General features: G+C 44.4%; 1 protein-coding gene across 2 annotated transcripts in view; it reads right to left on the reverse strand.

Moving 5' to 3' along the window:
* mertka (c-mer proto-oncogene tyrosine kinase a) overlaps window positions 1-9,294 on the reverse strand; it is a 188,379-nt gene extending 179,085 nt beyond the window's left edge. For both annotated transcript variants that reach the window (XM_068027609.1, XM_068027606.1), the window contains exon 1: window positions 8,642-9,294. In XM_068027609.1, the coding sequence (XP_067883710.1) occupies window positions 8,642-8,702 (61 nt within the window). In that variant the 5' untranslated portion in view covers window positions 8,703-9,294. The remainder of the gene's footprint in view (window positions 1-8,641) is intronic.
* Window positions 9,295-26,241: the final 16,947 nt, after the last annotated feature.

Consider the following 26,241-nt stretch of genomic DNA (forward strand, 5'->3'; position numbering starts at 1 on the left):
TCAGTGATCTAGCCCTCCACAACCCTCTGTGGTAGAGAATTCCAGATATTCACTACCCTCTGAGAGAAGAAATTCCTTTGCATCACAGTTTTAAATGATTGTCCCCTATTCAGGATTCCCCCACTAGTGGAAACATCTTCTCAACATCTACCCTGTCAAGCCCCCTCAGAATCTTGTATGTTTTAATAAGATCACCCCTCATTCTTTTAAAATCTAATGAATAAAGGCCTAACCTGTTTACCCGTTCTTGATAAGACAACCCCTTCATCCCAGGAATTAGCCTAGTGAATCTCTTTTGAACTGCCTCCAATGCCAGTAAATCCTTTCTTAAATACGAGGACCAAAACTGTACACAATACTTCAGGTGCGACCTCACCAACACCCTGTACAGTTGGAACAAGACTTCCCTATTTTTAAACTCCAACCCCCGAGCAATAAAGGCCAAAATTCCATTTGCCTTCTTAATTACTTGCTGCACCTGCATGCTAGCTTTTTGTGTTTCATGCACAAGAACACCCAGATCCCTCTGTGCTGCACTTATTTGGAGTATCTCTCCATTTAAATAATAGTCTGCATTTTGATTCTTCCTACCAAAGTGCATGACCTCCTGTATTAAACATTAAACTCCATCTGCCAGGTTTTTGCCCACTCACTCAACCTGTCTCTCTGCCCTTGCAGATTCCTTATGTCCTCATCACATGTCCTCTCACCTATTTTGGATCAACAGCAAATTTGGATATATTACACTCTGCCTCCTCCAAGTCATTAATATAGATAGTAAATAATTGAGGCCCGAGGACTGATCCTTGTGGTACTCCACTAGTTACATCTTTCCAACCTGAAAAAAACCCATTAATCCTGACTCTCTGTTTTCTCGGTGTATCAACTCTGCTTGTTATATCCTCAAAGAACTCTAGCAAATTTGTCAAACATGATTTCCCTTTCATGGGGCGGCAGAGTGGTTAGCACCGCAGCCTCACAGCTCTAGGGACCCGGGTTCGATTCTGGGTACGCCTGTGCGGAGTTTACAAGTTCTCCCTGTGACCGCGTGGGTTTTCGCCGGTTGCTCCGGTTTCCTCCCGCAGCCAAATACTTGCAGGTGATAGGTAAATTGGCTGTTGTAAATAGCCCCTAGTGTAGGTAGGTGGTAGGGTACATGGGTTTACTGTAGGGTTAGTATAAATGGGTGGTTGTTGGTCGGCACAGACTTGGTGGGCCGAAGGGCCTGTTTCAGTGCTGTATCTCTAAAAAAAAACCATGTTGACTCTGTTTGATTGCGTTAAACTTTTCTAAATGTCCTGCTATTTCTTCCTTAATAATGGACTCAAGCATTTTCCCAACGACCGATGTTAGGCTGACTGGCCTATAGTTTCCCACTTTTTGTCTCCCTCCCTTCTTGAACAGGGCATCACATTAGCGGTTTTCCAATCCGCTGGGACCCTCCCGGAATCCAGTGAGTTCTGGAATATTTCGACCAATGCCCCCACCATCTCTGCAGCCACTTCCTTTAAAACCCTTGGATGCAGGCCATCAGGTCCTGGTGACTTGTCTGCCTTTAGTCCCATTAGTTTGTCAAATACTTTGTTCCTCGTGATAGAGACTGTTACAAGATCTTTCCTCCCATTAGCTCCTTGTTTATCTGATAACTGTCGGATGTTTATAGTGTTTGAGAGATATTCCTTTCTTTATAAAGAGTGGTTTACTACACTTGCCAAAAAACATGCAAAAATATATCTTCCTGTCATTCTTTAAATGCTATAGCTGCAATTGTATTTGAAAGCTCAAGGTTTTAGAATCCCCAGCAGCTTTTTAACAATGTATTGTAAATACTATTCGAATTCTATTAACGCCACCACTTGCGTGTTCTTATTACATCTGTTATAAAATGAAATTACTTCAGTTAGCAAGCTATTCAATGGGCAATGAGTTCAGGGTGGAGGACACAAATGTAACATTTAGGGCTGAATATTATCAGCATGATGTGTCTGGTGCCACCGTGCAGGCGCCATTTTTAAAGGGCTCCAACGCCCTTATATGAAATTTTTATATTTAAAGGGGAAATTGGTTAAATATCATTTTAAAATTTTATTGGAACCTGGAGGCCCTTTCAAACCACACCCCAATGTCTATTTTAGCGCCAGTGACCCTGAATTAACTTGACTGACATCGCAAACTTTCCCCCCCAACCTCGTCACTTTTGCCCTTCAACCTCTTCCCACCATCCCCACAGCCAATAAAAAACACTGACTCCGCTCCCCCCCCCACCCTGATAATTTAAATCCTCCACCCCTCCCCACCAGTTTCTCACCTCAGAACTCCATATGGAGTTCTGATGGTGCGCGAGCTGCGATCGGCAACTGTAAAATCTGCGTGGGATGGCCACTGCCAGCAGGTAAGATCATTAGCCTGTTAATTTTTGTAACTTCCATATTACAATGAAGGCCCCGCCGCCAAATGGTGGGGGGCGGCAGCGAGGCCTCACCGCCGCCGTTAATATCCGGCGGGGCCTTCTCGGCGTCGTGGGTTGAGGCGAGCCGCTCCCGCTAACATTTTACGGGCCTCCCCTTCCGCGACCCCAGCGTCGCGGGGCTGATAAAATTCATCCCTCGGAAGCAATGAGCAAAGATAGAATCACGAAAAGAATACCTTGCTCATCCACAGCATCACGGACACATGGAACAGAGTCCTAGACAAGATAGCTGATTCTGAGTCATTTGACACTATTAAAGGAATTATAGAATGATATAACACAGAAAGAGGTCATCATGCCTGATAGCTCTTTGAAAGAATTAGCTAATTAGGCCCACAAATCTGCTGTTCCTCCATAGCCCTGAAAAAGTTTTTCCTTGCTGGATCAAAACCTATTGAGACGAGGAACAGAGGCAGTAATAGTGCCACCGGGCTTTTAAAAAAAAAATTTGGAGGTAGAGGATGAAATTTAGCTTCTTTCTTCAAGAAGGTCAACAGATTATAGTGCAGAAGGAAAATGATCATGCGTGGATGGTGGAGCAGACTTCATAGCCAAAGGGCATTTTCTCACTCTGGAGACTTTCTAATGTTCAATATGCATTATTGTTACAATTATCTGTATGTAAACGTAGCCTTCTACCACTTCCTCCCTAACCTCCAAGCCAAATAAGAGAATAAGATGATCGGGGTTGATGAGCAGTGAGTAACCACCATTAAAGCAGCATATAAATGCCTTGAGATGAGATGGAGATTTTGGTTTGAAGAACACTTAAACCAGAAATAAAGATTTCAGGGAAGTAAGTCCGCAAAAATCCTGGAAACAAATACATCACCATTTGTCCCACCCTCAATCATCGCTGGTGCCCAACAAGAAATGCCACTGCTAATATCAACAGCTACAAGCACTGTTACTGTACTGTTCAAAAGAATTTGCAAAAATGTCGGAGGATGTGAGATTCAGCTCACTTCATCATTTGGATACACTTTCCACAGCAGACTGCTCAACCTTGTTAAAAAAACAGCTATTACAGAAAAGTAACAGATACTACATACTTGAATGTGGGGAGGCAGTAGCAGAGTGGTAATGTCACTGGACTAGTAATCCAGAGCCCCGGGCTAATGCTCTGGGGACATGGGTTCGAATCCCACCGCAGCAGATGGTGAAATTTGAATTCAATTAATAAATCTGGAATTAAAAAGCTAGTCTAATAGTGACCATGAAACCATTGCTGTAAAAACCCATCTGGTTCACTAATGTCCTTTAGTGAAGAAAATCTGCTGTCCTTACCTGCATGTGACTCCAGACCCACAGCAATGTAGTTGACTCTTAACTGCCCTCTCAAAAGGCCTAGCAAGCCACTCAGTTCATGGGTGTTACGACCAGGTGAGAAAGGGGTCTAGGGGCCCCTCTCAGCCTTCACCTGGTCTTACCGTAACAGGGCTTAATTTTAAACACACCATTTTCTTTTTAGCTCCGCTTTAGTGAATCCTTGTTCACTAACTTCCAATTATAAGGCAAAGGAACTAGCCAAACGTGTTTTCTTAGGGAAAAGGTTCAACTTTATTAAACTTAAACTCTAATTCGGTTAACGCCTATGGATTTGCGAGTCGCCCACATGCATAAGCGATACACATATGCAGACAGAGACAGAAAAGAGCAGAAGAAATAAAGTGGAAAAGTTTGAGGCAATCTATGAAGAGGGTTTTGGTTACTGTTCTTCGAGCTTGCTGTAAAGTTCTTGATTGTCTTGCTTTCTGTTGGGGCCCAGTATTCGTCTTAAACCTTGTTCGATGTAGGTGACTTTTCTCACTTGAAGTTCATGTGTCCTTAGTGGGTCCAGAGGCTTGTGAGAAAGAGATGAGAGCAGACAGGAGAGGTCTTCTCACTCCAGAAGCAAACAGTCTTTGAGTTCAAAATCTTTGTACAATTCAGAAAAAACCCAGGTTGCCAAGCAGGTTAGGCATGTGACGAGCTGGTCTGTTTGTGGATTCTGTTTTAGCCGACCCTGGAATATCTCTTCTTACACACAATACCTGGTGCTCAAAGTCCATTGTGGGTTGAATGTGTCAGGGAATGGTCCTTTTGTCCTTCCAAGCACTGTCTGTTAGTATGCAAATATTTTTTCCAGTCACGGCTGATCTGTTTAACGAGTCATTTCCTCGCTCCAGCAACAGTTCAAAATCAATGTTCATATGACAACATTAATATGCCTCATTCTTGGCAGGTGGGGGTCTAGCATGACAATGGGCGACCCCCACATCCCACAAACAAATTTTTTAAAAATTTAAACAATGTAATAGAAGACAGGACTTAATGCAGCACTTGTCAAAGGACAAATTAAAATACATTCATAATAAATGTGACAGATTGAACACACAGGAGATTAAGTCACTTTTAACTCTTTCTATTTTATGTTAATCTATGGATTACAAGAACACACGCATATATACGGGACGGTCAATATAATATAGTAACATTAAAATGTATACATGTCCAAAGCTGCTTTCATATGGCTGTAATGCCAGTAAAGGAAAACTGGTCTCCCCAGCAACGAGCCTCGGCAAATCCAGCAGGTTTACTGTGGTGTTGCAGACAGCTCCAGGAGACCCACACATCAAGAGCCAACATCACTAGCAGCCCTGTCACAGGTTTTTGGATTGGAACTCCAGAGGGTCTGTGAAGCTATCGGGGACCAGACATAGAACACATTATGAGGTCGACAAGTTAGTTTTCAGTTTTGTGGAGACAAAAAAGTAACTTGCAAGCTTGAAAATAAAATGCCTTGCTGCCACCTCAAAAACAACCACTTACATTTCTACACAGGTAAATAAAAACATCTCAGACAGCTTTCCAGAGCAGATGAAAAATTGACAAAGCAGGAGAGAAAGAAAATATGAAAAGGGTGCTTTGGAAGCATGATTGAGGAATCTTCTTTTGGAAGGCTTTTAAAAGCACTGGTGAAGTGGACAAAATGGAGATATTTAAAGAGAAAGTTAAGAGTGCAGGGATATAGTGGTTTAAAGAATGGTCATCAATGGTGGAATGGAGGGGTAAGGAGCATTGAGAAATCCAGTGTCTGATAAACAGAGGGTACCAATTGGGATATATGGCTTGAGCAAATTGCAAAGGTTGATTGTCATTGACCTTCACAAGGATGGGAATGTGGGAGAGAATGGAGGTTCCAGTCTTCGGGATAACTTGAGGTTCGTAGAGAGTAGAAGGAAGGAAAAGCATAGATTCTCAGTGATGACTGTTTCAAAGAGGGTTTCAGCAGTCGTTAAGAAGGGAGAAATGGCGGGGGAGGGGGCGGTTAGCGGGGAATCAGAAGTCTAATAAAGCAGTTTGGCAGAGGATCAGATGAGTCTCCTTGATCTTTTACTATTTATTTATCTACTTTCTTTCAGTATTTTACCCTATATTAGCTCCAACACAGCAGAAGAGACAGAGCTTATTACATGATTAGGGGTTCAGACAAAACATGTTAGCCCATTGAAAGACTCACTAAAATCAATTCAATACTTCCATAATTTGAGTCAGAAGCTATCGAAAGACTCGAGCGCATAATCTCGGCTCACACTCCAGCGCCATGCTGAGAGAGTGCTGCACTGTCAGCGATGTCATATTTTGGATGTGACCTTAAACCGAGGCCTTGTCTGCTTGCTCAGATGGGCACAAAAGATCCCAGGGCACTATTCAAAGATGTCCTGGTTAACATCTTGTTGGGCGGCACAGTGACGCAGTGGTTAGCACCGCAGCCTCACAGCTCCAGCGACCCGGGTTCAGTTCTGGGTACGGCCTGTGCGGAGTTTGCAAGTTCTGTCTGTGTGGGTTTCCATCGGGTGCTCCGGTTTCCTCCCACAGCCAAAGACTTGAAGGTTGATAGGTAAATTGGCCATTGTAAATTGCCCCTAGTGTAGGTAGGTGGTAGGAGAATGGTGGGGATGTGGTAGGGAATATGGTAGACTTATGGAGAAAGTCAGGAGGCATGGGATAGTGGGGAATGTGGCCAGTTGGATTAAGAATTGGCTAACTGATAGAAGGCAGAGAGTGGTCTTAGATGGTAAATACTCAGCCTGGAGCCCAGTTACCAGTGGCGTGCCGCAGGGATCAGTTCTGGGTCCTCTCCTGTTTGTGATTTTTATTAACGACTTGGATGAGGAAGTCGAAGGGTGGGTCAGTAAATTTGCAGATGATACAAAGGTTGGTGGAGTTGTGGATACCGAGGAGGGCTATTGTCGTCTGCAAAGGGACTTGGATAGGTTGCAGTGCTGGGCTGAAAAGTGGCAGATGGAGTTTAACCCTGAAAAGTGTGAGGTCGTCCATTTTGGAAGGACAAACATGAATGCAAAATACTGGGTTAACGGTAGGGTTCTTGGGCATGTGGAGGAGCAGAGAGACCTTGGGGTCTATGTGCATAGATCATTGAAAGTTGCAACTCAAGTGGATAGGGCTGTGAAGAAGGCATATGGGGTGTTAGCGTTCATTAGCAGAGGGATTGAATTTAAGAGCCGTGAGGTGATGATGCAGCTGTACAGGACCTTGGTAAGGCCTCATTTGGAGTACTGTGTGCAGTTCTGGTCGCCTCATTTTAGGAAGGATGTGGAAGCCTTGGAGAGGGTGCAGAGGAGATTTACCAGGATGTTGCCTGGAATGGAGAATAAGTCTTACGAGGAAAGGCTGAACATTCTAGGCCTCTTCTCATTAGAAAGGAGAAGGATGAGGGGTGACATGATAGAGGTTTATAAGATGATCAGGGGAATAGATAGGGTAGACAGTCAGAAACTTTTTCCCCGGGTGGAGCAAAGCGTTACAAGGGGTCATAAATTTAAGGTGAAGGGTGGGAGATATAAGGGGGATGTCAGGGGAAGGTTCTTTACCCAGAGAGTGGTCGAGGCATGGAATGCCTTGCCCGGGGAAGTTGTTGAGTCAGAAACTTTAGGGACTTTCAAAAGGCTTTTGGATAGGTATATGGATAAAGGAGAATGATGGGGTATAGATTAAATTGTCCTTGACAGAGGACAAAGGATCGGCACAACATTGTGGGCCGAAGGGCCTGTTCTGTGCTGTATGTTCTATGTTCTATGTTCTATGTTCTAATGTAGGATTAGTATAAATGGGTGGTACAGACTCGGTGGTCCGAAGGGCCTGTTTCAGTGCTGTATCTCTAAATAAATAAACACTTATTGCTCAAGAAACTACAACAGATGTTGTCACTGGGACCTTTCTGTGTTCAAATTGGCTGCTATGTTTCACTGTATTACAATACTGACTAGACTAAAAGAAAACCCTTGGGACGTCCTGAGACCATGAAAAGGACTGTACTATTGCAAGTTATTTCTCTCTTGTAACAGAAGTCGAGAGAGAGACAAACTGAGTCACCCTCCCCCATTGCAGTAACTAATTGCTGTCAGTCACACTCAGCAAATCGGAGCGCACGATAACCAGAGGCCATCGGTGTCCAATGTTTTCATTCAGAATGCTGCTCTCGCCGATCCTCCTCCTGTTGGGGCCAACTAAACATTCCCAACAATCAACAAAAGCCCAGAAATTGGATTCAAAGGACACAGTAGGAAAGCAAGCTGCAATATATGGCTCATTTAATAACAGGTCTTTCTGTATATATATATTTATATATATATAGATTGATAGATAGAAAGATAGAAAGCTTTCATCAACATCTCAGATTTTTAAAAATCGCTCCTTCGAGTTTGCACACTTAAAAGCGAAAAGGTTGAAAATATGCAACAGATCCGCCAGCATCTGAAAAAAACAAAGTTCTGTAGAACCTTTTTCAAATACTATGCAGTCAGCTTTTTTTCTTTTAAACTCAAATTTGCAGATTTTTATGTGTGTGGGGAGAAACAGTCCACTTATTAAATAAAATTTAAAATTCTAAACTAAAAAAACAGTAATCTATTCCAACAGTCACACCATGAAGTGGAAGAGCATTAAAGAACATGTAGCTCCTTTCTGTTCTCTTATTTGAACGTGATACTTAATTTAAATCGAGAAAGCTTTCCTCTTTCGCACATTCTGCGATTTATTAATAGTACAAAAAGAGTTTTAAAATGTACAACATATAACACCTGGCGAGGGCATGCGTACAGGCTGGTTAACTTCATTTTAAAGAACACAAAGTCGATGCACGTTTCAAAATCTTCAGCAACTCACCAGATCCGCGGCCAATGTGAAGGAACAAAGTAAATATCCAGAAGAAGCTGGAGCGGTCCATCCTGCTGGGAAAACTCTGGCCACACAAACTCTCCCGGAATGAGGTGAGTGCGAGGCTCCGCTCCGCTGGGTGACACCTCAAGCAGCCGGCGCTGGGGCTCCCGAACTGCAGAAAAACCCACTCAGCAAAAATAACAACTTTTGACCGCACAATCTCTGACGCTCGGTTTCACCTATTTTGATCAGAGAATGAAGAATGACACTAAATTGCCCCAGTATCATTAACATGAAAAAGCACTCCAGATGCCCCCTCATCTGAGGACGCACCAACTAATACAACCACCGGTCAGTTGCCGACTGCAGGGTCTTGCTTTTTCTCTCTCCATCGATATCTTGTCGCCAGCAAGAGAGGCGGCTCAGCAAAAGCACGTGATCCCAGCCGACAGTGCGAGTTGGAGATGAATTTCGTAGGTAGGTATTCACGTACTGGTCGGAGCAGAACGTGAGCCTCGCTGGTTTGCACCGAGTAATTCAGAAGGGAACCTGACGATCGTCGCTGTTGTATTAAAGCTGGATTGCTTGGCTTAACCGCTTGTATGCTGCAGCTGCCCTTCGCCCGCAAGGGGTCTGCGGCTCCTGGTCTCTGCTCTGCCCTGCTGGTTGGAACTGGCGGGGAGAGGTGTGCATCAGGAAGATATATTCAAGTATTTTCCCGTTTATCGTAATGAATATTACTGGACTGGGGATCAGCATAGCGTGTTGTCGAGGTGGGATCTTAAATTTGACAGAAATCCACTGATGTAACTTTTATTGTGGCCCTTTCGTTGTAAATAAAAAAGAGAGATTTCAGAGGTACTTTAATCGGTTTGCCACTTCTGAGGGATTCAGAACTAAGTTCCATATCCATATCTGGGGCTTTCATAGATTTGAAATTTTACACTTCAAGGAAACGAAACGCTTAAAATAAACAAGATATGTGGCTATTATACATGGTTTGGTATGTGTAAATTATGACGGTGGCCAGTGACTGCAACAATAAAGATTATAAACTCTACATGGTTAATGAAAACAAACAAAACGCCTCTCCTTTGGCAGGACAACGTTCTAAAAAAATCATTTGTGCCCGATGTGATCCCAGTTATTGATTCGTCTAAAATAAACAGGCTAATAGCGGCCAGAAGAATTTTATACCAATGTGTGGAACGATTAGATGCTGTAAAAAATTAAGACACCAGGAGATTTAAATCGCTGTGCGATACAGTATTAGTAAAACACGTTATAGTCTAGTTAATTCAACAATCCGAATATCCAATAATTCGAGTTAAGCAATGTAAACAAAACAGCACAAAAGGCATCTGACGTTAACAAATAACTTGGATTAAGTTACTTTGAACCCACCAGCAGACTGCAATGAACAAAAGCAAAATAGTGCAGATGCTGGAAGTCTGAAATCAAAACAGAAATATTCAGCAGGTCAGGTAGCATCTGTGGAGAGCAAAGCAGAGTTAACAGCCTGATTTTTAGGTCCCGGCAGCAGCAGGAACAGAGGCGAAGTGGGTGATGAAAATAGTGGTGCCAGCTGATGTGCCAGTTTTCTGTCGCTGTTCCGGCTGCCGCCATGTTTCATCAGGGCGGGAGGAGGTCGGCCCCAAGAACTAACCCAATTCCCAAAGGCGTCCAATTAAGGTAGTTAAAGAGCTCATTGAGAGCTTGGAGAGGGCCATGTTGAGATTTTGGTAGGGGCACACAGGCTGCGTCAGGGGCAGACATGGTGTATGGAGGTGGCAACACAGTGGGGAGTCAGTCATGGCCAACCCAAGAAATTAGATGGGCACATAAAAGATAGAACAGCTGAGCGCGGGGGGGCTCAGCCATTGGCACAGAGGTACTATCGGGTGTGTGCGGTTTGCAGATTGAGTATTCTGTACATGCTTGGGCAGTGCAGGGGCTATTCACCCTCCTGGCATCGCAGGGGCATAAAAGTTGGGGACAAGGCTTCCAGACACAGTTGGGAGGCGACCTGAGTACAAGGAAGGCAACAGCTGGCAATGGGAGCACAACGCTCAGATTTTGTGTCCAGTGGCGATGAGGAGAAACATCCTCTGGAAGAAGGGCAGAGCCCTGGACATGAGGAGGGCAGAAGAGAGGGTTAAAGGGCAAGAAGGCAATGGAAGCCATACCCTCAGCATAGTCAGTACCACTGAAGACGGAGCTACCTGGACATGTGGGAGAACCAATGCCGTGTGAGACTATGACTCTTCAGGGAGATGGAACTGAGATTTGTGCCCTCATTGCGGAAGACCTCACACCTTGCCGTACTGCTCGCCATGCCCTGCCAGCAGCCATCAAAGTCACTGTGGCCTTGAAATTCTTCACCTCTGGGTCCTTCCAAGGATCAACTGTGGCCTTGGTGGTGTCTCACAAACAGCTACACACCATTGCATTTCACAGGGTTACAGATGCCCTATTTGCCAGAACTGGACAGTACATTCAATTCCAGACAGATGGGGCTTCACGGGCACAAAGGACAGTGGATTTCACCTTCATCGCTGGATTCCCTAGGTGCAGGGCATCAACGATTGCACCATTTAGCTGTCAGGGCACCCAGTCACTGGCCAGTGAGATTCATCAACAGGAAGGGCTTCCACTCCCTCAATGTCAAACTGGTGTATGGCCATAACAAGAGCATCCTGCATGTGTGCGCTCACTTTCCTAGCACCTGCCATGATTCCTTCATCCTCCGGCAGTCCAGGCTGCCGCAGATCTTCATTCCATCCCCCAAACTACCTGGTTGGATTCCAGAGGACAAGAAATAACTACTCACCCCTTTAGGAGACCCTGAGACGGAACGACAGAGGCATTACAACTGAAGCCATCTTCCACCATCGAGCAGGCCATCAGGATTCTGAAGATGTGATTCCGGTGCCTGGACCATTCGGGTAGTGCCCTGCAAAACACTCCTGCAAGGGTCTCACGCGTTGTGGTGGTCTGCTGCACTCTCCATAACATGGCCCTTGAAGAGAGTGAAGCACTAGATCGACATAGCTCATGAGAGGAAGAGGAGGAGCAGGATGTGGAAGAGGAGGAGAAGGAGGAAGATGCAGAACACAGAGGTGCCCCGGCTGCACAGGGAGGTGCCCTGATCTGGTGCGGTAGTTGAGGGTGTCATCAAGATGCCATCAAAGTCAGGGATCAGCTGATCCAGGCATGTTTCAGCTGAGCCCTTCTAACCCAGGAAGATGGCATGGTTTGTAACTCACTTCGAGCTGCCTGTGAGAACACTTCCATTGCAGACATAGCCTGGAATAGATCCAGTCTTACGGCCAATGAAGGATCCATATCTGTGTAGAGGTTTCACTGTGCCCAGGCAAGGGCCCTTTCTCCCCTTCACCACTTCATCCCCCTTTTCTGGTCCCACCATTAATATCCGGTATCATGTATCAATATTTTGAGTGTTGTAAAACAGGAAACGTGTACAGTTAAAGGGAAAACAAACCTCAGTGACCCACTCAGCGCTCTTCGCAATGCGGTGGCCTCTGCTCTCTGCCACTTCTACACAGTGCTTGCTTTGTGGCCTCGGATGAGATGGAGGCAGCTTGCTCACTTGTCTCTGCTTGCGGCTGAGATGCACGTGGCAGTCGTCCTCGTGGAGGTGCTGGGTGGTAAGGGGAGTGGCACCTCCAGAGGCTGCTGCACCTGTGTCATTGCAGGGACAGCCTCTGTCACTGGGCCCTGCTGCACAAATGGTCCCTTAGTCAGAGGGGCGAAGGAGGCCGATGATGATGATGGTGCCCCCTGAGGCGTGGCACCCTCATCCTACTTAGTGACTGCCTCAGCACTCAGCTGGTGCTCTGGATGTTCAGAGGGGAGCACCAGCTGGGATGCAACTGGCATCCCCTCCAAACATCAGCGCAACTGACTGGTCAAGGCTACATAGTGTGGCATACATTCTGTGAACGTCAGTGCACAGTCCTGCATGCCCTCCGAGTGCTGCTGCGTTTGGCTCTCCATGAGGTTGGCCACTGTCGCAAGAGGAGCTCATGCACGCAAAGCCCTGAACCATGGTGGTGCGCAGGAGCTGCTTGGACTCTCCATTCTCAGCCCATGACCCCGCACTGGCTCAGGGGACTCTGACATGTGGGAGCACATCTGTTGCTGCTGGTCTAAGTAGAGCCTTCTTTTTTATGACAGGACTGTGTCTGTTCTCCATACTGCGAGGGGGACTGCCGACAGCTGACTCTGCCTCTGTTACCTCCTCCTGCTCACTCGTGATGTGCCACCCTATCTATGCAGGCAAGAAGTCCCACCGAGATGACTGTATCTGAGCTGGTGCAGGGTGCACTTGTAGAGTGTAACAATGATTGTTCTGAGGTTTCTTCTGACAGTGCTTGGTCTGGTGCAGACACAGGAATCTATTTTTCTGCCTCCTGTGGGGGAGACACAAGAAGAGATCATGAGAACTAGTGTTGTAGAGCAGAAACCTCTACAGTGCTGAGACTTGCCAATGCAGCTAACTCTTTGGCATTCTTTTGGAAAGGCTGGAGTGCACTGCACCCCCTTAATCTACACAATGCAGTTTCTATTCACCCTCTCTACCAGGGATGCCCATCTCGTCTTCCCCAACTTGCTCATGGTCAGCCTCCCTGGTGATCTCCATTGCTCCCTCTTCCATGGCAGTGACAATGTGCAGGATGGGAACCTCTGCGCTGGTCTGCGACCTTTTGTGGGAATTATGTGCTCTTTTCTCCTGCAAGGGCAAAAGAGAGAGAGAGAGATAAGGCATGCTGGCCTCTATGCCCATTGCCAATGGCTCATTGAGATAGGAAGCTGAAGGTCCTCAGCAGCACGATGGCTCTGATCCTTGCTCAGGGGTCAGTAAGTACCCTGGTCACACATTCATCCCATGATCAGGAACAGCATGTGCCTTCAGGCTCCTCAACTGGAGTATCTGCTGTTGATTACCCAGAGGCTTGTCATGAGGGTCTGACATTGCAGTCACCTTGCCAGAGCAAAGAAGCTCATTGAATCTTTTCCTGCACTGCACCCAGTTCCTCCTGACCACACTCTGTCTGCTCATGGTCTCAGCCACATCTATCCAGGCCTGCTTGGCTTGAGAGGGTGGCCTTCACCTCTACCCTCCAGAAACAGGATCTCCCTCTCCCTCACTGCCTCAAGGAGGATCTCCAGATATGCAGAGGGGCAGCCCTCCCCGGGCTTCCTGCCTTTCCTGCTCCATGAGTAATAAAGCAATTGATTCAGTAAAATGGCAGCCACAGTAATGGCTGCCGCGGTCTGTTTAAATCAGGCCCATATTCTTTCAGTCCTACTTCCATTCCTGCCCCCGCAGCCACTAATTAGCTACCCAACCCGCCCTCCAGCCAATTAACAGGCCGCCCTCATGAAAATAGATGCCTGTTTCTGCTTCCCCCCACCCCGGGTAGGGACAGGGACCTGGTAACAGTGCCGATGTCTGTTTCCTGACCCCGGAAGGAAAATAAAGCCCAAAGTTTCAGCTGGATGGCCTTGTGTCAGAACTAACAGGGTTTAAGCAAGTGCAAAGACAAGGGAAGGGGAAAGGACGGGAAAGAACAAATGGGATGGTCTGTAGTATGATGGAAGACAGGAATAATTAAATGACAAAAGGGATAACGGTGCAAGGCAAATTAGGGTGAAAATTACATCTATACAGTCCTATCCAGAGAATATCCTGCAATAGCTTTTATTCCACCTCTGGCGATCCTTCTATTTTTCATCAACCTGCTGCCCTTGGGCTGCGTCATAGAATTGTTGCAGCACAGAAGGAGGCCGATTGGCCCATTGTGTCTATGCTGGCTCTCTGAAAGAACTCAGCTAGTCCCACTCGCCCACATTTTCCCCGTAAGCCTGCAATCCTGGAATATTTTTCTCTTCAGGTTCTTACTCACTTCCCTTTTAAAAGCTACAATTAAAGCCTCCGCCACAGTCTCAAGCAGTGTTTCCAGATCCTAAGCTGCATTAAAACATTTTTCATCATGCCGTCATTGGTTCTTTTGCCAATCACGTGTCTGCATCTCATAATTTTGAACACCTCTATCAAATCTCCTCTCAATGATCTCTTCTCTAAGGAGAACAACCCCAGCTTCTCTAATCTATCCATATGACAAGACTTTCTCAACCCTGGAACGGTTGTCACAAATCTTTTCTGCGCCCTCTCTAAATTGTTCACATCCTTCCTTAAGAGCGGTGCCCAGAATTGGACAAAATACTCCAGTTGAGGCCGAACTACTTTTTTTTTACAGAGGTTCATCATAATCTTCTTGCTTTTGTACTCTATGCCTCTTTTTATAAAACAAAGGATCCCTTATGCCTTTTTAACCACTTTCTCAACCTGCCCTGGAAAGCATTGCTTGAAAGGTGATGGAAGCAGTTTCAATAATAGCTTTCAAAAGGGAATTGGATAAATACTTGATTGGGAAATTTTGCAGGGTTTTGGAGAAGGAGCAAGGGTCTAATTGGATAGCACTTTCAAAGAGCTGGCAGAGGTACGATAGGCCAAATTGTCTCCTTCTGTGCTGTATGATTCTATGAGTTCTGTGATAGTGTATAAAGAAGAATGTAAAGTGCATCTCTGAGAGAGACAGCAAGAGTGAAAGGTTACAGAAGTTAATATTGTACAACCATTTCAGGCAGATAAAAATGTGCCACTTATGTACAACTTCAGCCGCCTTTACTCTGATGTCTCAATTAGGGGAGGTGACCATTCATTCACACCTGCTCATAAGGACTATGTATGACAAGTTCCAAAAATATTTCTAAGTACAAATATAGATGTTAATCTATTCAATAGGCAACAATAAGTTTCATTTATATAGCTCCTTTAATATAACAAAACATCCCATGGTGCTTCACAGAAGCGCTATCAAACAAAATTTGACACAGAACTACATACAGAGATATTAGTGAAGATGAATAAAAGCTTGGTCAGAGGTAGGTTTAAGGAGTATCTTAAAGAAGAAGAAAAAGGTAGAGAGGTTTCTGGAGGGAATTTCAGTGCTTAGGGTCTAAGCAGCTGAAAGCATGGCTGCCAATGGTGCAGCGATTAAAGTGCAAAAGGCCAGAATTGGAGGAGTGAAAAGATCCTGAAGGCTTGGTGGACAGAAGGAGGCTACAGAGATAGGGAGGGGTGAGGCCATGGATGGATTTGAAAACAAGGTTGTGAATTTGAAAATGAGGCATTGCCAGACAGTGAGAATATAGACACAGGAGTTATGGGTGAATGGGACTTTAGTGTGGGTTAGGATGAACGCAGCAGAGTTTTGGATGAGCCCAAAATTTATGTAGGGTATAAGATGAGATGCTGGCCATGAGAGCATTGGAATTGTCAAGTCTAAAGGTAACAAAGGCATGGCTGAGGGTTTCAGCAGCAAAGGAACCAAGGCAGGGGTGGAGTCAGGCAATATTATGGAGAAGGAAGTAGGTGGTCTTTGTGATGGAGTAGATATGTGGTTGGAAGCTAATCTTGTTGTCAAATACGACACCAGGTTTGCAAACTATTTTGTTCAACCTGAGAGAGTTGTCTGAGAGAGGGATGGAGGCGGTAGCTAGGAATTTATGGTGGGGACTAAAGACAATGGTTTGAGTCATCCCAATATTTATAGGAAATACTTGAGGAAATTTCTGCTCATCCAGGACTGGATGTTGGACAAGCTGAGTAATAAATCAGAGACAGTGGATGGGTAGAGAGAGATGGTGCTGACGAGGTAAAGTTGAGGGTCCTCAGTGTACGTGTGGAACCTGATGATGTGTTTTTAGATGATGTCGCTGAGGACCAACATGTAGATGAGAAATAGGAGGGGGCCAAGTATAGATCCTTGGATGGCTCCAGAGGCAACGGTGCAGAACAGTAAGAGAAGCCATTGCAGGTGATTCTCTGGCTATGACTGAATAGATAAGAATGGAACCAGGCAAGGTCAATCCCATCAACTGGATGATAGAGGAGAGGCATTAAAGGAGGATTGTCTGGTCAACCATGTCAAAGGCTGCAAACACGACAAGAAAAATGTGGAGGGATAGTTTACCACAGTCACATAGAATGTAATTTGTGACTTTGATAAGAGCTATTTCAGTACTATGGCAGGGGACAAAACCGGATTGGAGGGATTCAGACATGGAGTTGAGGGAAAGATAGCACGGATTTGAGTAGCAATGACATGTTCAAGGACTTTGGAGAGGAAAAATGGGTTGAAATGGAATGGTAGTTTGCAAGGACAGAGGGGTCAAAGGTAGATTTTTTGAAGTGAGGGTGATGATGGCAGATTTGAAGGGAGGGAGACACCTGAGCAATAATTAACAATATCATCTAATACAGGAGGCTGAGTTAGGGGTGGGGGGTAGTGGCAGGGGTGACAAGGAAGGGAAGTTGGTTGGTCAGCAGTTTTGTCGGAATAGGGTTGAGGGAGCAGGAGGTGGATCTCGTGTACAAGATAAGTTCAGAGAGGTAATGAGGGGAGTTAGGAGAGTAACTAGAGGAAAATGTGAGTTCAGGACTAGGGCAGGGGAGAATCTTAGGCAAAGTTTGGACCGGTGGGCTAGGGGAAGGTAGGGAAGTGGCAGAGGTAACTGAATGGATGATTTCAAAATTTGTGCCAAAGAAGCTGCTTACACTTGATTTTGGAGGTGGCGGGGGAGAGGGATTTAAGAAGATAGTTTATGGCGAAGGAGAGAAGCGAGTGGTTATCTTTACAATTTAGCATGATTTGGAATAATGAGCAGTTTTAGCAGAGGAGATTAGGACCCAATAGACTGGTTCTCTAGTGCTCTTAACTTGCCAGCTATCAAGAGTTTAATCCTAAATTAATATAGGAACATAGGAGCAGGAGTAGGCCATTCAGCACATCGAGCTTGCCCCGCCATTCAATAAGATCATAGCTGATCATCTACTTCAATGCGTTTTACCCACATTATCCTCATATCCTTTTATTCCCTTTGTATTTAGAAATCTGTCAATCTCTACTTTAAACATACTCAATGACTGAGCTTCCACAGCCCTCGGAGGTAGAGAATTCCCAAGATTCACAACCCTCTGAGTAAAGAAATTTCTCCTCATCTCTGTCCTAAGTGGCTTTCCCCATATTTTGAAATTGTGTCCTCTGGTTCTAGACTCCCCAACCAGGGGAAACATCTTAGCTTCATCTACCCTGTCTATCCCTTTTAAGTATTTTGAAGTTTCAATGAGATCACCTCTCATTCTTCGAAACTCTAGAGAATACAGGCCCAGTTTCCCCAATCTGTCTTCATAGGACAGTCCTGCCATCCCGGGAACAAGTCTGGTGAACCTTTGTTGCACTCCCTCTATGGCAATAATATCCTTCCTAAGGTAAGGGGACCAAAAATGTACACAGTACTCCAGGTGTGGTCTAACCAATGTTCTATACAATTGAAGCAAGACTTCACTACTCTTGTACTCAAATTCTCTTGAAATAAAGGCCAAACGACCATTAGTCTTCTTAATTGCTTGCTGCACCTGCATGTTAGCTTTCAGTGACTTACTGACAAGGACACCCAGGTCCCTTTGTACAGCTACACTTTCTAATCTCTTACCATTTAAGAAATACTCTGCACATCTATTCCTCCTACCAAAGTTGATAACCTCATATTTTTCCACATTATATTCCATCTGCCACATTCTTGCCCACTCACCAAGTCTGTCCAAATCCCCTTGCAGCCACTTTGCATCTTCCTCATAACACATATTCCCACCTAGTTTTGTGTCATCTGCGAACTTGGAAATCTTACATTTGGTCCCCACATCAAAATCAGTGATATATATTGTGAACAGTTGGGGCCCAAGCACTGATCCCTGCAGTACCCCACTAGTCACAGCCTGCCAACGTGAGAATGACCCGTTTATTCCTACTTCTGCTTTCTGCCTGTTAACCAATCCTTAATCCATGCCAGTATATTACCTCCTGTGAGGGACTTTATCAAAAGCCTTCTGAAAATCCAAGTATACCACGTCCAGCTACTCCCCTTTATCAATTCTGTTTAAAAAATCCTCAAAATTTTGGAAGATGATCACCAATGCATCCACTACTTCCATAGCTACCTCTTTCAACACCCTGGGGTATAGAATATCAGGTCCCACAGACTCATCAACCTTCAGCCCCATCAATTCTCCAATACAACCTTCTAACTAATACTAATTTCCTTCAATTCATCATTCTCCCTAATCCCTTGGATCTCTAATTCTGGGAGATTTCTTGTATCTTCCTCAGTGAAGACAGACACAAAGTAATCATTTAGCTTCCCTGCCATTTTTCTATTCCCCATTATAAATTCTATTGAATCTGCCTGTAATGGACCTACATTTGTCTTAGCCAAACATTTTCTTTTTACGTACCTATAGAAGCTTTTACAGTCCAATTTTACTAGCTTATATCACCAATTCCTATCAATCATAGCTCTATATAAATTTAAAATCGACAAGCAGTAAGTGCTGAATTGCAGTGGTGTAGTGGTAATGTCACTGGACTAGTAATCCAGAGGCCTAGGCTAATGCTTTGGGGACATGGGTTCAAATCCCACTATGGCAGATGGTGAAACTTGAATTCAATCTGGAATAAAATCTGGAATTAAAAGGTGGTCTAGTGACGACCATGAAACTATTGTCGATTGTTGTAAAAACCCAACTGGTTCACTAATGTCCTTTAGGGAAGGAAATCTGCCGCCCTAACCTGCTCTGGCCTACACGTGATTCCAGATCCACAGCAAAGTAGTTAACTCTTAAATGCCCTCTCAAATGGCCTAGCAAGCCACTCAATTGTATCAAAAAGTCTAAGGGATGAAACTGGACGGACTGCCCGGCATCGACCTAGGCACTGGAAACGACAACAGCAAACACAGCCCTGTCAACCCTGCAAAGTCCGTCTTGCTAACATCTGGGGGCTTGTACCAAAATTGGGAGAGCTGTCTCCCAGACAAGTCAAGCAACAGCCTGACACAGCCATACTCACACAATCATACCATACAGACCATGTCCCAGACACCACCATCAGCAGTGAATAAACCTCACAGGCTTTTCCTGTTAGCTTGCTTTGTAGCAGTAGTGGCCAGCTCTCAGCTGGCCATTTTAACTGTCTAGCAAACTTTTCAAAGGCGACAAAAAATGTTTCCACATCTCCCTCGTTGAACTTTGGGATCAATTGGGAAAACTTTAAGAACTCAGCACATGGCCCTGAGTTAAGTGTAGCTTCCTTTTTGGCCATGCTTTCACTGGGGTTACCATGTCGCCCCTAGCTAATTCAAGCGTCTTAACTCCCTTTCCTCCTGGTCCTTCTGGAACATTCTGTCTCTCCCTGTCTTCCAATTCAAGTTTCCTTTGTTCCAACTGTATCTTAGCTAATATTAGCCCGTTTGAGTCTGACTCCAACCCTGTCTCTGCACCTTCAGGTTCCCCTGAAAAATGGTTGGCCATAGGCCTGAGGATTTCCCAAATTGTCTAGTTACATTTCCCAACTCTTCCATAGATAGGGCCTTTCACTTATCCCAAGTTACTTCACACTGGCTTGGGAAGATACTGGCCTCGGATGTGGAATTGTTAATATTCTAGCAACACAAACCACAAGAAAACCTGTATTGACGTTTTTTTTATTGGGATCAATTTGGTTTCCCACTTCCAATTTCTCGTTTGTCTGTGTGTACAATGCCTGACTAGAGACCCCAATTTCTGTTACGACCAGGTGAGGACGGGGTCTCAGGATCCCCTTTCGCCCCTTCTCTGGTTTGACTGCAACAGGGTTTATCTTTTTTAACACAGTGATTTAACTTTTCACCTCAGTGAGTACTTGCTCCTGTTCCTCTAATATAAGTGCAAATGAACCAATCAGATAGATTTTCTTGAGTTTATATAAGAAAGATGTAAGTTTATTAACCTTATCACTCTAAACCAGTTAAAATTACTAAAATTACGCATCCATATCACACATTCACACAAGAGCCCCACACACACATAAATAAATTACGGAGGGAAAAACAGAGTTAGGAGGTTGGAGTAGAGTATGCAATAAATGGAATTTAAATACTGAATCTCAGTTCTAGAGTTCTCTGTTGAAATTGTAGTCCTGAAGTCCTCACTGGGCCACATGCAGAACCTGCTTCTCAGGTTGCAGAAGGCAGAAGAGAGACTTCATCTGTGTTCCCTAGTTGCTGGCCATGCTGAGCTGTAGGTTTGAGGCTTAGTATTTGCAGTAAAAGTTTCTCTGGGACTTTACTGGAGAGAGGGGAGAGATATTCCCTTGTTGGATTTCAGTTACAGTCTGCCTTCTGAGTCATCACTCACAAATCTCCAGCGTGGCCCATGCAGTCACATGATATGACCACCTCTTTGTGTTTGAATGAAAATCTTCTGGAATCATCTCTGAAATTCAAGGCTCTCCCCTCAGGCTGCCTAGACATGCTTGGTGGGGGGTGGTTGGTTCTTTCAAAATCAATGGGTGTCGATGACTTTGATGACAAACATTGACAAGGTTATCTCAGAGAAGTGAATCAGAGAACATCCCATTGTTTTGGCTAGGCTGAGTTAATCACCTATTTCCAGCCTAATCCTTTGGTTTTTTCATATGCAAATTGTGCATGGCCATTTTGGCTGCCAAATGTTCTGTTTTAAAAGTTATTTGTAACAATTTCCAGTAAAAGTCTCATGCAAAGTTCCACACAATGAAATTAACATTTCCATTTGGCATATGGGGTTTTTGTCACAAGACAGAAACAAAGTTAACGTTTCAGGGTGATGACGTTTTGTTAGGGTTCTAGAACAGTGTAAGAGGCCAAAGGCAGGGAGGTCAGAGTGGGAATGGGCTGGAGAATTAATATGGCAGGCTACCAGAAGCTTAGGGTCAGGCTTGTAGACTGATGGAGGTGTTCCACAAAGTGATCATCCAATCTGTGGTCGGTCTCCTCAATGTAGAGGTGACTGCATTGTGTATACAATTTATTAAGTATTAGTGAATACAGTATAATAAATTGAAAGAAGTACACATAAATTTCTGTTTCACCTGGAAGGAACATTTGGGGCCCTGGACGGTGGGAATGGAGGAAGTAAAAGGGCAGATGTTGAAACTTTTGCGCTTGTACAGGAAGGTGCCATGGGAATAGGAGGGGGTGTTGATGGTGCTTGAAGAGTGGAGCAAGCTGGTGTAAGGTTTAGGTTCAGGTGTCACAAATACCCAAAGAAGGGGGTCGAGCTCACAATGTGATTTTAAAGCAGTTTATTAAGAAGCAATAGTTTAAATATAACATATAGGTTAAATAGACCAAAAAACATACAACAGTAACAGGTGAGAAGGGTTTACTGATCCTGGAGAACGAACGGGTGGATGAAGCCAGTTTCTGCAGCAGGAGGTGTCAGTCTCTTGTCTGTTCTGTTCACAGCCTTCTTCTTCTTGTTCTTTGCCTTCTCCATCTGAGTCAGGTGTCAGGAGGTTCTTTCCCGTTCTTCTTCTGCCTGTCAAGGACTGCCCCTTTTCCCTCTGAGAATCAGTTTATATACTTTGTTTCTAGGGGCTGGTGATTTACCCTCTGTCAATCACTTGTTTGATCCCATTTGGCCAATAACCAGTGGACAGGTACCCAAGATGTAACCTCCACCAGTCCATCACTTTGGTCATCGCTCAAGGTCATTTCACAGCTCATCTCACGCTGGGTGCCATTTGTTAACTCCTGCCAGACACTTGCATAGATAAGAGAGTAAAAGCTTTGTTTATTCCAGTCCCTGGCTGCTAAGAACTGTCTTTGTTCTTTCCTGAGAGAGAAAAGAAACAGTTTTCTGCCAGGTAATCACAATATTATGCCGACTAATTCTATAATATCCTTCGAGATGCCATTTCTTACAGAGGGAAGGTTCCCTCTGAATGTTGAAAGGGGAAGGGAGAGGAAGATATGTTTGCTCTTGGCATCACACTGGAGGTGGCGGATCACAATCCATTGAATGTGGAGGCTGATGGGGTGGCAGGTGAGGACAAAGGAAACCCTATCATAGTTCTGCAAGGGAGTGGAAGAGGTGAGAGCAGGAGCATGGAAAACAGGATGTACGCAGTTTAGGGCCCAGTCAATTCTTTGGGCCTCCTTATCTCGAGAGACAATAGATATGCGCCTGGAGGTGGTCAGTGGTTTGTGAAGCAGCGCCTGGAGTGGCTATAAAGGCCAATTCTAGAGTGACAGGCTCTTCCACAGGTGCTGCAGAGAAATTTGTTTGTCGGGGCTGTTGCACAGTTGGCTCTCCCCTTGCGCCTCTGTCTTTTTTCCTGCCAACTACTAAGTCTCTTCGACGCGCCACATTTTAGCCCTGTCTTTATGGCTGCCCGCCAGCTCTGGCGAATGCTGGCAACTGACTCCCACGACTTGTGATCAATGTCACAGGATTTCATGTTGCGTTTGCAGATGTCTTTAAAGCGGAGACATAGACGGCCGGTGGGTCTGATACCAGTGGCGAGCTCGCTGTACAATGTGTCTTTGGGGATCCTGCCATCTTCCATGCGGCTCACATGGCCAAGCCATCTCAAGCGCCGCTGACTCAGGAAATCCTCGATTGAGGAAAACGGAAGCCATATCAGATGCATCGGTATGGAAAGTAGCTTTATCAGAAAAGAAATGACCATGAATAATGGGTCTCTTTGGCAAAGTAATTATCATTGCTATTTGTAGGCCCTTGCTGTGTGCAAATTGGCTGACACATTTCCTACAACAGTGAATAAACTTCAAAAGTACTTCATTGGCTGCAAAGCATTTTGAGCCATCCTGAGGACACATATCATTGCATCTTTTTTCCTTTCCTTTCTTCCTTTGACAATGTATACAATCGTTTGCCATTTAGATTTCAAACTGGTGTCTTGCATTTAATTAGACTTAATTCTTGAGGTTTAGGGAGGAAAAGATCGGCCAAAGTGCACTCTCCTGATTGTGATTGGAACCGTTGCTGGAATTGATTGTGGCTGGTCATCAGGTAAGGATAGGATTCAGTGTGGTTCCTGATGCCCCCTTCTGGTCAAATAACTTGTCAATACCTATTCTTCAGATTCACGCGTGAATAATGGGTTATTTCGGCAGAGAGTGATCATAGAGTAACATGCATGGAACCAAACCCCACCAAGGACCCACACCTGCAGGGGAGTAAGACAGGGAAAGAAATTTCAGAAACAATTTATCATCTCTCAACTGAAGCCATAATTTCAAATCCGACTGTATTTAATTTCTGTGATGAGTTTACCATTTATTGTTGATTAAGCTGTTGACTTTGGTTCGTATAATCAGGTTCCATTGAAAGTTCCAGTGTTCTCACTTAAACAAGCTGAGTAGAACACGTTTTGCTATGGTCAAAGTAGGATCGATCCAGTGTGCTACAAAAAGATAAACCTTTACCACTGTTCACACGCCGGAGCTTCAGGGATTTGTAGATGAACACAGAAATGAACAAGTGGCTCGTTGGTCTAGGGGTATGATTCTCGCTTTGGGTGTGTAAGTGATTAATGTGTGCGAGGTCCTAGGTTCAAATTCCAGACGAACCCTTCTCTGTTACCATTTGGGCGGCACAGTGGCGCAGTGGTTAGCACCGCAGCCTCATAGCTCCAGCGACCCGGGTTCAATTCTGGGTACTGCCTGTGTGGAGTTTGTAAGTTCTCCCTGTGTCTGCGTGGGTTTTCTCCGGGTGCTCCAGTTTCCTCCCACAGCCAAAAGACCTGCAGGTTGGTAGGTAAATTGGCCATTATAAATTGCCCCTAGTATCGGTAGGTGGTAGGGAAATATAGGGACAGGTGGGGATGTGGTAGGAATATGGGATTAGTGTAGGATTAGTATAAATGGGTGGTTGATGGTCGGCACAGATTCGGTGGGCCGAAGGGCCTGTTTCAGTGCTGTATCTCTAAACTAAACTAAGCTATATGTTATATCAAAGAGTTTAGCACACAGAAGTTGTACACTGAACAGAGATAACTACTGCTACCAATTTGATGAAACTTATTGTACGCAGTTCACAAAATAACTGAAGCAAGTTATTTTTAGCTATGTAAGTTGTTGTTAGCATGTATATAGTTTGAAACTGGGATTCATAGTTCAAGTGAAATTGAGTTTCTATTCATTACTTTTTTAAAAGTCTAATATTTTCATGTGCCAACTTGGCTCAGTTGGAAGCACTCTTACCTCTGAATCAAAACAGTTGAGAGTTAAATCCTAATCATAACAAAAAGCAAATTGCTACGGATGCTGAAAATCTGAAATAAAATCTTGTTCATATAATCGATGCTTCAGTATATTGCAGCTTTGTTACTGATCCTTTAAAGTGGATGTTAAAGCTTCCATAGAACTACTTAGGAACATTGGGACCATTCGGCCCCTCAAGTCTGTTAAGCAATTGAATTAGATCATGACAGATCTGTACTTAAACACCATCTAACCACCTTCATTCCTAACCCTGAATACTCTTGCCTAACAACATTTTATTAATCTTTCTTAATACCCTTGCCTAATAAAATTCTATCAATCTCAGTTTTGAAATTTTCAATTGACCAATCCTCAACAGTTTTTTGGGAGAGATTTCCAGTTTCCTTCCTTAAATTCCAGGTTCTTCCAGTGTCTTGGCCATCATGAGTGGGGGGTGATGGAGGTGCGGGTGGTGGTGGTAGTGTAAGTACTGGATTAGTAAACAAAAAGACAAGTAAACAAAAAGCCTGGAACAAATAATCCAGAGAATTCAAGTCCAAATCCCAAGACAGAATTTGAATGCAGTTAAAAAAATATGGAAATAAAGTAACTAGTATCAGCAAAAGTAACCATAAAGCTATTAGATTGTCATAAACACGCATCTGGTTTACTAATGTCCTTTAGGGAATTAAACCTGTGTGACACTAGTTCCACACCTATATGGTTGACTGTCACTCCAAAGTGACCTACCAAGCCAATAAGTTCTCTCAAGTTCATGAAGCGGGCCCAACTTCTCAGGAGAACTAGGGATGGATAAGAATTGCTGGCCGTGCTAGCGACACCCATGTCTTAAGAATTAATTTAAAAAAAAATTCCCTCAAACACCATAGTTACCTAACACATTGTTGCTTGTGAGGTCATGCTGTGTGCAAAACACTTTAAGAAAAATATGCTGCTGTGTTTCAATATGCAAGCCATTGCTTACGAAGCACAGAGACCTTTCCAAGAGGTGCGGTAAGTTGCGATAAACACGCAAGTCTCAGAATCACAGAATAGTTACAGCACAGAAGGAGACCATTCGGCCCATCGTGTCTGCACCGGCTCTCCTAATGTCTTGCTGACTGAATTTTGGTTTGGCTACAACAAGTTGAGATTAATTTGCAATTGGCGAATGTCTCCAATGTAAATTTGGGAAGAAGGTATCAGAATGCAGACAGAGAACTATTATACAGGAAAATAATCAGGAAGCAGAAGTAAGCACAGGGCCACAGGTCATTATTGTTCCCACCAAATCTGTAGGGACCAGGAAATTAGGCAGGATTTATTTTCTGCATACCAACTTGAATATTTCAAGTTCTTTCAAATAAGCCTGGATTTTCTAATTGAGTCCACCTGATTTGCAAGTGTAAATCCTGCACATCTGAACAGAA

Source organism: Heterodontus francisci, chromosome 3 (genome assembly GCF_036365525.1).
Source record: "Heterodontus francisci isolate sHetFra1 chromosome 3, sHetFra1.hap1, whole genome shotgun sequence".
NCBI classification, from domain to species: Eukaryota; Metazoa; Chordata; class Chondrichthyes; order Heterodontiformes; family Heterodontidae; genus Heterodontus; species Heterodontus francisci.